An 11,938-nucleotide genomic window follows, 5' to 3' on the forward strand; every position below is an offset into this window, starting at 1 on the left:
GGATGGATCTAGACTGTTCTCAGTAGTACCAGATGACAGAACAAGGAGTAATGGTCTCAAGTTGCAGTGGGGGAGGTTTAGGTTGGATATTAGGAAAAACTTTTTTACTAGGAGGGTGGTGAAGCACTGGAATGGGTTACCTAGGGAGGTGGTGGAATCTCCTTCCTTAGAGGTTTTTAAGGTCAGGCTTGATAAAGTCCTGGCTGGGATGATTTAGTTGGGGATTAGGTCCTGCTTTGAGCAGGGGTTGGACTAGATGACCTCCTGAGGTCCCTTCCAACCCTATGATTCTATGACCTAACTGTGTAGTGCAGACCAGACCTAAGACCCAGATCCTCAAAGATATACTGCCATTAATTTCAGTGAGTGTTAGGCACCAAAATAGCTTTTAGAATCTGGGCCTAAGTGTAGAGCAGTCGCTGCACAGAGACAGGGAGCAGTAAGATAGCACTGTATTCTATTAGCTGACCCACCCCAGGATTCAGGAAGAAGCAATGTGGGTCTTTAGCCCTTAGTTCTTTTATTAAAAACATTGACGCAGTGTGCTGCACTTCACCTTCATGCCAATCTTCTGCTAAATGCCACAGATCGACAGGTGAATCTCCAGCGTCAAACAATGTCTGTTTAATAACCCCTGCAAACATCTGTCTCTGACAAACAAACTTTGCAGTAGAAGACTGGCAGTTTGTACTGGGGAGGAACCACTAGCTTCTAATGCTCAGATTCCAGACAAGTTCTCAGTCTCCTTTTCCTTTTAAGGAAACATCTGAGTGGGTTTGGGAGTGCAATCACCAGCAAGCAATGGCAATACTCATTTTAGTCTATTTAGAGGAAACTAGCAGTCATTTCAGTTCATCAAAACACCAGTGATTAATCAGCCAAGCACCCGGCTGTTTTTGTTAGACTTCTTTTTAAAGGCCTGACACTGGGTATGAAAACACTACCCTAATTAGGGTGACCAGATGTCCTGATTTTATAGGGACAGTCCCAATTTTGGGGGCTTTTTCTTATATAGGCACCTATTACCCCACACCCCCTGTCCCAATTTTTTACATTTGCTATCTGGTCATCCTAGCCCTAATAATTGCGCTCCAGGATGACTAGGGAAACACACTCAATGGGAGATTTGCACTGTCATTCATTTTTAGACCTATTAGAAGTAAATGTGTCAGAGCACTATGGAAAAGCCTAAACAGATGTGGTGTGAACAGGGCAGCAGAGATGGAGCAGACTGGCAGGGTGCAACAGAGGGGGAGGGGCATACATTGTGTGGGAAACTGTACCTTTAAGAGGTTCTGGCATTCTGTGCAGCCACTCGTGTTCCGCAAGGCTGATTGTTGAGAACTCAGTGACTGAATGAAGCAGAGTGTGTCAGACTCCTTGGCTTGACATGAGCACTGACCACCTTGTATAGCAGCAGAGAGACCTGCAAGGCAAGGGAAGAATGGCCTTGTGGCTAAGGCAGTGGCCTACGCTGCAACAGGTGGGGGTTCAGTTCCTGGATGTGCATAGCTGAACAGAGTTTAGAGGCAGGAGGGGCCATTATGATAAACTAGTCCAATGGCCTGAGACTCCCCCCCCCAATGAGCTCTACTGTATCAAGCCCCTCACTTCTGGATGAGCTAGTCCAGTGTTTTTCAACCTTTTTTCATTTTTGGACCCGTAAAAAATTTTAAATGGAGATGCAGACCCCTTTGGAAATCTCAGACATAGTCTGTGGACCCGCAGGGGTCTGCGGAGCACAGGTTGAAAACCACTGAGCTAGAGGATAGATTTTAGAAGAAGACATCTAGCCCTGATATAAAACTGTAAGTGAGACAGTATCCAGCATAGCCCTTGGGAGTTGTTCCAATGGTTAATTACACTCACTGTTAAAAACTTGCACCTTATTTCTAATTTGAATTTGTCTCACCTCAGCTTACCTTGTTACACCGTTATCTTGTTAGACTGAAGATCCCTAGACTGTCAGAAAACTTTTATCCACCAGGTACCGGATGGTCTGTGAGCAAGTCATCCCTTGACCTTGTTAAATTAAATAGATTGAGTTTGTTTGTTTATTCTCTCACTGTGAGGTCTGTTTTCCAGACCTGGAATAATTTTTGTAGTTAAACGGCTTTTTTAAAAGTGTGGGCACAAGAACTAGACACGGCATCTAGTAAGGATCTTGCTAGTGCAGTATTCAATAGTGATAACACCACCCCTACTTCTGCTTGGATTGTAGTTGCTTCCTTAGCCACCTCACTGCACTGGGGCCAGGAGCTCCCAGTACGATGGTGTGGCCATAGGGGTAATGGGGAATATCACGTAGGGTTAGAGGGGTGATTTTCCCTCTGTATTTGGCACTGGTGTCACCGCTGCTGGAATCCTGTGTACTGTTCTGGTGCCCACAATTCAAGGAGGATGTTGATAAATTGGAGAGGGGCCATGAGAATCATTAAAGGATTAGAAAACCTGCCTTCGAGTGCCACGGCAGGTCTACATTCAAAACACTGCATTGGCAAGCTGTGCTGCTGTAGTGCTTAAGTGAAGAAGCTCCTATGCTGATGTAAGAACTTCTCCATCGGCGTCGTTACTCCACCTCCCAGAGAGGAGGCAGTTTTGTGGAGGGAGGAGGCATAGCTCAGTAGTTTGAGCATTGGCCTGCTAAACCCTGGGTTGTGAGCTCAATCCTTGAGGGGGCCATTTAGGGATTTAGTTGGGGATTGGTCCTGCTTTGCACAGGGGGTTGGACTAGATGACCGCCTCAGGTCCTTTCCAACCCTGATAATCTATGATGGGAGAAGCTCTCCTGCCAACATAGCGCTGTCTATGTGGGGGGCAAGGTTGGTGTAACTACATCACAGGGGGATGGATTTTTCACACCCCAGAGTGATGTGGTTATGCCACTATAGGTCTGTAGTGTAGGCCTGGCCAGAGATTCAAGGATCTATTTAGCTTAACACAACATTAGCATTCCTGGGAGCTGTGTATTTAGACTGCTATGTTTCCCTCCCAGAATGACTGACTGATATTTTAGTCACATTAAAGACCTCAGTCAAACTACCGTTACCAGTTTCCAGAGAAATTTTTTTGCACTGGGCTCTTCTTGCTTCAGCTTGCCACGTTGGCCTCTGAAACCTCTAGGGTTGCCTCCTTCTTCCCCTGTTCCCCAGCTCCCCTCAAGCAAGTCTAATTACCCTCCCCTCGTGGGTGGCTGTGCTTGGCTTTGGACATTAGGGAAGAACAGTGCTTTCAGAGAGCTCTGGAAGAAGTGATGTGAAAATCATTTTCAAAGCCATGACTCCAATGATCTCAGCTTTGCCAGGACAGAGACTTCACAACCAGTTTATGCCTCTTGGAAATTTTGTTGCTCTCCCCAGGACAAATTCCTGAGGCTCTGCCATTGCCAGAGCAAAGAAACTCAAGATGATGCAAATTGGAGTCTTTGTGAAGATGAAACTTGTAGCAAACCCACAGACCCGACCCTGCAGTGGGCCCAGGAGTTAAACATGCACACTGGTATCTGGAGAGATGGGAATATGATGGAGAACAATGGCAATTAGGTGTTACTGTGCTGGAAGCGATAGGAACTGTTGCTTCTATTGCAGATTTGCTAAGCCTGGACCTGCCCCGTGTTCTATTTTGCTCTAGTCTCTTCAGATTTGGGGTGAGAAGTATCTTCTACTCTTTCTTTGTGCCACTCCCAGTGCAGGACATGTTCCTTCTCTCCCACATCTTCCTTCACAGCCTGCCTTTCTCTAGGGAGTCCTCATTATTTGCTGCTCAGCCATATGGCACCAGGCGTCCTTGGGTCCCAGGTGTGCCCAGACCATTGCTGATTTGAACCTGAAGGACTTGGAGGGGCTCAAGAGTCTCCAATGTGCCAAGCTGCACTGGCTGAGGTGAGAAAGAAAGCGCTTTCAGAGCAGCTGGCATGTGGAGTGAGCAGCTGGCACTTGCATAAAGAGCTGAAAAGATCAGGGGAGACGGGATTCCTTCTACTTGAGGCAGGAGGACGAGTGGAACTCCCAGAATGCCAGCTATTACCAGTGCCCATCTGCTTGGGTCACATCAGAGTGTGGGGGGCACATGTTCTTCCAGCCCCCGCCCACGTCCATGAATACTATTATTATTGATTCATATTTCAGTAGTGCCAACGGCTCCGAGGCGGAGTGGGAACCATTGTGCGGGGTACAGACAAACTGGGACACTCCCTGTCCCAAGACGCTCACAAGACAAAAAAGGTGAACACAAAGAGACAGACAACCAACATGCAAATGGCTAACTCTGTCCAACCTGTCCCATGAGATCAGAGTATCCTTGGTCATGTAATAGTATAGACTGGGTCATAAAAGTATCTCCCAGCATCATACCCCATGTGGCTAGGTGGTATGGCTGTGTAGGGGCTCAGTGGGGGCAGGGGCGGGTGGAACGGCTGTATAGGGGCTCAGTGGGGGTCAGGCCGGGTGGTATGGCTGTATAGGGGCTCAGTGGGGGTCGGGCCGGGTGGTATGGCTGTGTAGGGCCTCAATGGGGGCAGGGCTGGGTGGTATGGCTGTGTAGGGGCTCAGTGGGGGCAGGGCCAGGTGGAATGGCTGTATAGGGGCTCAGTGGGGGTGGGGCCGGGTGGTATGGCTGTATAGGGGCTCAGTGGGGGTGCGGCCAGGTGGTATGGCTGTATAGAATCATAGAATATCAGGGTTGGAAGGGACCTCAGGAGGTCATCTAGTCCAACCCCCTGCTCAAAGCAGGACCAATTCCCAACTAAATCATCCCAGCCAGGGCTTTGTCAAGCCTGACCTTAAAAACCTCTAAGGAAGGAGATTCCACCACCTCCCTAGGTAACCCATTCCAGTGCTTCACCACCCTCCTAGTGAAAAAGTTTTTCCTAATATCCAACCTAAACCTCCCCCACTGCAACTTGAGACCATTACTCCTTGTTCTGTCATCAGGTACCACTGAGAACAGTCTAGATCCATCCTCTTTGGAACCCCCTTTCAGGTAGTTGAAAGCAGCTATCAAATCCCCCCCTCATTCTTCTCTTCTGCAGACTAAATAATCCCAGTTCCCTCAGCCTCTCCTCATAAGTCATGTGCTCCAACCCCCTAATCATTTTTGTTGCCCTCCGCTGGACTCTTTCCAATTTTTCCACATCTTTCTTGTAGTGTGGGGGCCAAAACTGGACACAGTACTCCAGATGAGGCCTCACCAATGTCGAATAGAGGGGAATGATCACATCCCTCGATCTGCTGGCAATGCCCCTACTTATACAGCCCAAAATGCTGTTAGCCTTCTTGGCAACAAGGGCACACTGTTGACTCATATCCAGCTTCTCATCCACTGTAACCCCTAGGTCCTTTTCTGCAGAACTGCTTCCTAGCCATTCGGTCCCTAGTCTGTAATAGTGCATGGGATTCTTCCGTCCTAAGTGCAGGACTCTGCACTTGTCCTTGTTGAACCTCATCAGGTTTCTTTTGGCCCAATCCTCTAATTTATCTAGGTCCCCCTGTATCCTATCCCTACCCTCCAGTGTATCTACCACTCCTCCCAGTTTAGGGGCTCAGTGGGGGCGGGGCCAGGTGGTATGGCTATGTCGGGGTCCAGGGGGGTGGGTTAACCACACCAGCGAGAATGCCACTCCAAAGTGCAATGAGTGAGGGAGTTTCCACCCACTCAAATACTGTTGTAATAGGAATGAGGTGCTGTCCTGGCTATGGCTTCCCTGGGATAACAGTGTCTCTGAGACTGCACTGAGCTTGCGCTAATGCTCCCAGCGAGAGGAAGTCCCAGCACTTGCACGCCTGCCATCTACATGTGTGATGAGCCTGAGGCTTATTCCACCTTATGTAACAGGACACAGGAATGCCTCCTGAGCTGTGAGCGAGGCACAGGCTGGGGCACTGGGTGATGTCCTAGTGTCTGGGGGATACTCGCAATAATGGGGACATGGGGTGGTAGCTAAAGCCAAGGAGGCAGGGTCTCTGCCAAGAGGAAGAGGCTGAAGGAGCAGTGGTTCATGGAGGGGTAGCTCATTACCGGGAGGCTGGAGCGGGTGAATGGGGTTGCTGTGGAGAAGGGAAGGTGTTTCTCTGGCAAAGGGTGGTGTTGGAGATGGGGCACTGATAGAGCAGGAGCAGGAGAAGGGAATTCCTGAGGCAAAAGAGAAGCATTTACTGAGGATGGGGCTGGTACCAAGGGGAGCAAAGGGATCATATTACCATGCAAGTGCCCCTCACTGGGGAGCTGGGACAGGATCGGTGTACGATGGCTGCAGGAGAACTCCTGGGCCTGCTGCTGAGATCCCTGATTTGGAGACAAGAATGAGCCTCATTTGCTTCTGCTTGAAGCAAAGAAAGTGTCTGGCAGCAACCAACATGGATTAGCCATTTTTGTTCCAGAGCTGGAGATGTCGCCACCTAGATCTCAGAAAGGGGCTCTCACCTTGGTGAGAGGGGAAATGCCACCACCCAAGGTGAGCTCAAGCTGCCTGCTCCCAGCAGCTGCATCCAGAATGAGAAGAAGGAGGAGCTGGGCTGTGGGCTGGTGAAGCCCCAAGGCTGCCTCCCCAAGCAGCTAAGCATCTCCGCTCCCAGGTGGGTGGCTGCAGTGGCTAGTTTGCATTCCAGGCTGGAGCACATGGAATTGGCAGGAGGAGCTGCTGCGGGGCTGTTGCTCAGTCTGGTGTATGCCCTTCTGCTGCTTGTTTAGATCTGAGATGAGCAGCCAAGAAGTCTCTAAATGAAATAAACAGAACTCCCATCCCAAATGGCATCTGTTTATGCTCCAAGTACAAGCAGTCTCCAAGGGCAGCTCCACACGCACTTAGAGCCAGGCCAGATTTTTCCACAGAAAAACGTCTGTCTTTGTGGAATTCACTTAACCCCGGGTTTGCAAACTGCACATTGCACAGCAGGGAAACAGTTGGGATGGAGATGGGCCTGAGCCAGAGCTGAAGATCTCTGCAGGCAGGGGCGTTCAGAGCTGAGGGCTGGCCCATTATACAGAAGGGAAACAGTGTTGACTGCGGGCCAGAGCAGCAAGAGGACCCAGGTTAATTCATATAGTTAAAGCTCTGAGCCCAGCTGAGCACCTAGCTGTGTGGTGGGGGTGGCTCCCTGTTAGCTATAGTGCAAGGCAATGATCCTCTTTGCTTGTCTTCAGACAGAAAACCTTTCCCACCTGGCCACTTGGCTCAGCCCACTGTTCCCTTCTGAACTCTTAGAGGAGGCAGAAACTCTCCCAGGATCAATGAGTGACACACAGATTTGATCCCACCCCTCATAAGCTACCTAGTGCACAAAGACAGAACCAAACTAACTGCAGTGGATCCCAAGGAGCAGTCCCATTGCACTTCGTGAACCACAGGAGAGTACAATGCAGGTTAAACTAACAGGCCTCAGACCCAGAATTCACAGGAGAATGTTAATTCACCCAACAAACAAACAACGCAAGCCACCCCTCCAAATGTGGTCTCCAAGTGACAGATGCTAGGGTGCTGTGCAAACACCGAGCAGTCTGATCATGGGGTTCCATGGAGCTGTGGAACAGCTGCCCTGGGTGTTTGCTTTGAGTGGACTGTCTGTGTTGTGTCTCTGTGAGGCACATAAAGAATAGAAGACAAATCCCAGGCCACAAGAAAACAAACACACCGGGAGAGGTTATTTGAGTCAAATGGAGATCCTCCAGGATGTGGAAATCTAACCCTCATTAAGCCAATGAAAAAGAGCCTAAACAACATCAGGATATTTGTACAAGGAAATAGGGAGGCTAAGATGGGTTTTGAAGAGCAAAAAATAAACAGAAACTACAAGAAATTCTTTAAGTGTGTCAGAAGCAGGAAGCCTGCGAAAAAAACAGTGTGTCTGCTGGATCACCAGGGGTTAAAAGGAGCAACTAAGGAAGATAAGGACATTGGTGAGAAGCAGCATGATTTCTTTGCATCAGTCTTCCCTGTGGAGGAAGTTGGGGAGATTCCTACTACAAACACACTCTTTCCTGGTAATAAAGATGAGGTACTATCAGAGAATGAGGTGTCAGAAGAAGACAGGCTGGGGAAAAATAAATACATTCAAAAGCGGTATGGCAGCCTTATGTTACAACTCTAGTTGATCTCCCCAGCTGAATATGTCCCAGACTGCTGGCGGGGAGCCACCCACTTAATCCCATGTTCCTTTAGCTTGCTGGGGCTGGGCACTGTTAGGCCATGCACTCCAGCATGGAAGCTTGGAGGGTAACTCGTGTTGTACCAAGATTTAGAAACATTTATAAAAGGTTCTAAAGGCAATCTGAAGAATTACAGACCAATAAGCCTTACATTTGTACCTGGTAAATTGGTTGAAATTATGATCAAACACAGAATAATAAAATTGTAAGATCATGCTACATATAAGATCTAAGCAGCACTGCATCCTTTCTGCTAAGGAAAATCATGTCTCACTAATCTATTAGAAAACTTTGAAATTGTCAGTAAAGTAGTGGATAAAGGAGAACTGGTTGACAATTTAAACTTTCAAAGGCCTTTGACAAGGTCCTACACAAAAGGCAACTAAAGAAGCTAGCTAGTCATGCAATGAAAGGCAAAGTATTGTCGTGGATCAAAACAAAGAATAGAACTAACTGACCAATTTTCATTCTGACAAAAAGTGAACAGTGAGGGCCTGATGTTCTGTACTAGGCCCCTGTCTTGTTCAATATATTTATTAATGAGCTGGAAAGGGGCATGAGCAGTGAGGCAGCAAAATCTGAAGATGACACAGAATTCTTTAGGTCAGTGGTTCCCAAACTTGTTCCGCCGCTTGTGAAGGGAAAGCCCCTGGCGGGCCGGGCCAGTTTGTTTACCTGCCACATCCGCAGGTTCGGCTGATCGTGGCTCCCAGTGGCTGTGGTTCGCTGCTCCAGGCCAATGGGAGCTGCTGGAAGCGGCATGGGCCGAGGGACGTACTGGCCGGCGCTTCCAGCACAAGCGGCGGAACAAGTTTGGGAACCACTGCTTTAGATTAATCAGGATCACAGAGAACTGTGAGGAACTTCAAAGAGACCTAACAAGCTAGGGGAATGGGCAACACCATGGCAAATTAATTTCAGTGTCGATAAATGCAAAGTAATGCCCACCGTAGCGGAAAATGTGAAGTACTAATGCACCTTACAGGCTGCTATACTAATTGTATCATGTCAGGAATAGGACCTGGATGTCATTGCAGAAGCTCAATGAGACTTTGGCTCAACATCCATCTGTCATCGAAGAAGCAAACACAATGTTAGGAGACATAAGCAACGGGATGGAGAATAATACATAAAGTATCATAATGTCACTATAGAAATCAAAAGTGCTACCTCATCTGGATACTGTCTGCAGCACTGATCTCTCCATCTCCAACAGGATATTGCAGAACCAGAAGGCATTCAGAGAAGGGCAACAAGAATGATCAAGGGCCTGGAAAAATTCTCCTATGAAGAAAGATTGAAAAGTTTGTGATTGTTTCATAAGAAAGGCAATGGGGATAGGAAAAAATGATTAGCCTAGAGAAGGGAGATTGGGAGCTTCTTTTATCCCTTCTCATAACAGAAGAACAAGGGGACACAATTAAAATGAAAGGTGGGAAATTCAAAACTGATAATTGGAAATATATTTTCACACCACATGTAATTAGACTGTGGAACTCACTGCCACATGAACTAATAGAGATCAAGAATTTATAGCTTCATAGGTTCCAGGCCAGAAGGGACCACTGTAATAATCTAGTCTAATTTCTTGTATAATACAGGCCATAGAACTTCCCCAAAATAATTCCTAGAACAGATATTTTAGAAAAACATCCAAACTCAATTTAAAAATTGCCAGTGATAGAGAATCCACCACAACCTTTAGTAAATTGTTCTATTGGTCAATTACTTTCACTGTTAAAAATGTATGCCCTATTTCCTGTCTGAATGTGTCTAGCTTCAAATTCCAGCCATTGAATCAAATTATAGCTTTCTCTGCTAGACTGAAGAGTCCATTGCTAAATATTTGTTGCCCATGTAGCTACTTATAGACTGTAATCAAGTCACATCTTAACCTTCTCTTTGTTAAGTTAAATAGACTGAGCACCTTTTCTAATCTTTTAATAATTCTTGTGGCTCTTCAGTTTAACATTCTTCTTGAATCATGGACACCTGAACTGGACACAATATTCCAGCAGCAGTTAGCAAACCCAAAGATAAAATAATCTCTCTACTCCTACTGGAGATTCCCCTGTTTGTGCATTAGCCCTTTTGGCCACAGCATTGCACTGGGAGCTCATGTTCATCTGGATTATCCACCGGGACCCCCAAATCTTTTTCAGAATCACTGCTTCCTGGGATAGAATCCCCCAGCCTCTAAGTATGGCCTAAGTTCTTTGTTCCTAGATGGATACATTTGCATTTAGCCTTATTAAAATGCAGTGTTTGCTTGCACGCAGTTTACCAAGTGATCCAGATCACTATGAATCAGTGACCTACCCTGTCCATTATTCACCACTCCTCCAATTTTTGTGTCATCTGCAAACTTTAGCTGTGATGATTTTATGTTTTCTTCCAGGTCATTGATAAAGATGTTTAAAAGGGTTAAGAAGCAATCCCTGCCGGACCCCACTGGAAACACACCTGCTCAAAGATGATTCCCCATTTACCGTTACATTTTGAGATCAATCATTTAGCCAGATTTTAATCCATTTAATGTGTGCCAGGTTAATTTGATATCATTCTAGTTTTATAATCAAAATGTGGTGCGGTTCCAAATCAAACACCTTACAGAAGTGTAAGTAAATTACATCAACACTAAATTACATCAACACTATTATTATCAACCAAACTTGTCATCTCCTCATAAAAAAGATAGTTTGGCAGGATCTATTTCTATAAAGCCATGTTGTTTTGGCATTAATTATATTAGTTAGTTAGTTAGTTAGTATCCTCTGGCATTTGGGGCAGCGATGAAGCTCCTCCACTCCTGTCTGTTTCTGGCAAGTCTTTCAATGGTTCCCCAGCTGTGCTCCAGGTTTTTCAGCTCAGCTTCCACAGCTCTTTGCCATGTTGTTTTCAGGCGTTGTCGTTTTTGCTTGCCTTCAGGTGTCCAGCTTATTGCTACTCTGGTGATGGAATCAGTTTCCATCCGAAGCACATGGCCAATCCATCTCCAACGCCTCCTGGCAATGATAGTGCTCATATCTTCTTGGCTGCACTGTGTGAATAGGTCTTGGTCTGAGATTGTTCTGGGCCAAAAGATAGGGAGGATTTTTCTGCGGCAGGTTGTGTGGAATGAAGACAGTTTGGACATGTCATACTTTCTCATTCTCCAGCATTCTGCACTATAAAGTATAAACACAGCTCTGATAAATCTTGAGTTTGGTTTTGGTGTTGTATTTTGATGATTTCCAGACTGTATTTAAGCTCCTGAAGGTGTTCCTGGCTTTACTGATTCTGTTCCGGATGTCCTGACTTGTTCCACCATCCTGGTTGATGGTGCTGCCCAAGTATGTGAATGTTTCTACACTGGTGAGAATGTGATCCTCTATCCATACTGGTGATGGTGAGGCAATATTAAGGGTCATGATATCTGTCTTATTGCGGTTGATTTTCAGTCCGATTTGCTAGCTGAATGTATTGAGTCAGGTTGTTTTTTCTTGTATATGGTGTTGGGTATGTGATAGGAGAGCGAGATGATCTGTGAAGTCCAGGTCTTCAAAGGATAAGAAGGGTGTCCATCTGATGCCTCTTGGCATGTCTTCTGTTGTACACTGCATTACCCAGTCGATGGCAATGCTGAAGAGGATTGCAGACATGATACACCCCGACATACTCCTGTTTTGACTTCAAAACAGCTCACTGTGATCAACATTGCATGTAAAGTTAGAATAGAAGCTTTTGATTATGTTGATTATACAGAGAGGGATTCCATATGCCTGCAGAATACGCCATAGGCTGATCCTCTGAATGC

General features: G+C 46.5%; 1 protein-coding gene across 1 annotated transcript in view; it reads left to right on the forward strand.

The window, feature by feature from the left end:
• The first annotated feature begins 2,290 nt into the window (after positions 1–2,290).
• The window catches only part of LMOD1 (leiomodin 1), a 16,769-nt gene continuing 7,121 nt past the window's right edge, over positions 2,291–11,938 (forward strand). Inside the window, exons 1-3 of the mRNA XM_029912293.1 lie at positions 2,291–2,304; positions 3,798–3,881; positions 6,480–6,572. Of these exons, the coding sequence (XP_029768153.1) occupies positions 2,291–2,304; positions 3,798–3,881; positions 6,480–6,572 (191 nt within the window). The remainder of the gene's footprint in view (positions 2,305–3,797; positions 3,882–6,479; positions 6,573–11,938) is intronic.

This window comes from Terrapene carolina, unplaced genomic scaffold (genome assembly GCF_002925995.2).
Source record: "Terrapene carolina triunguis isolate 2854851 unplaced genomic scaffold, T_m_triunguis-2.0 Scaffold195, whole genome shotgun sequence".
Taxonomy (NCBI): domain Eukaryota; kingdom Metazoa; phylum Chordata; order Testudines; family Emydidae; genus Terrapene; species Terrapene triunguis.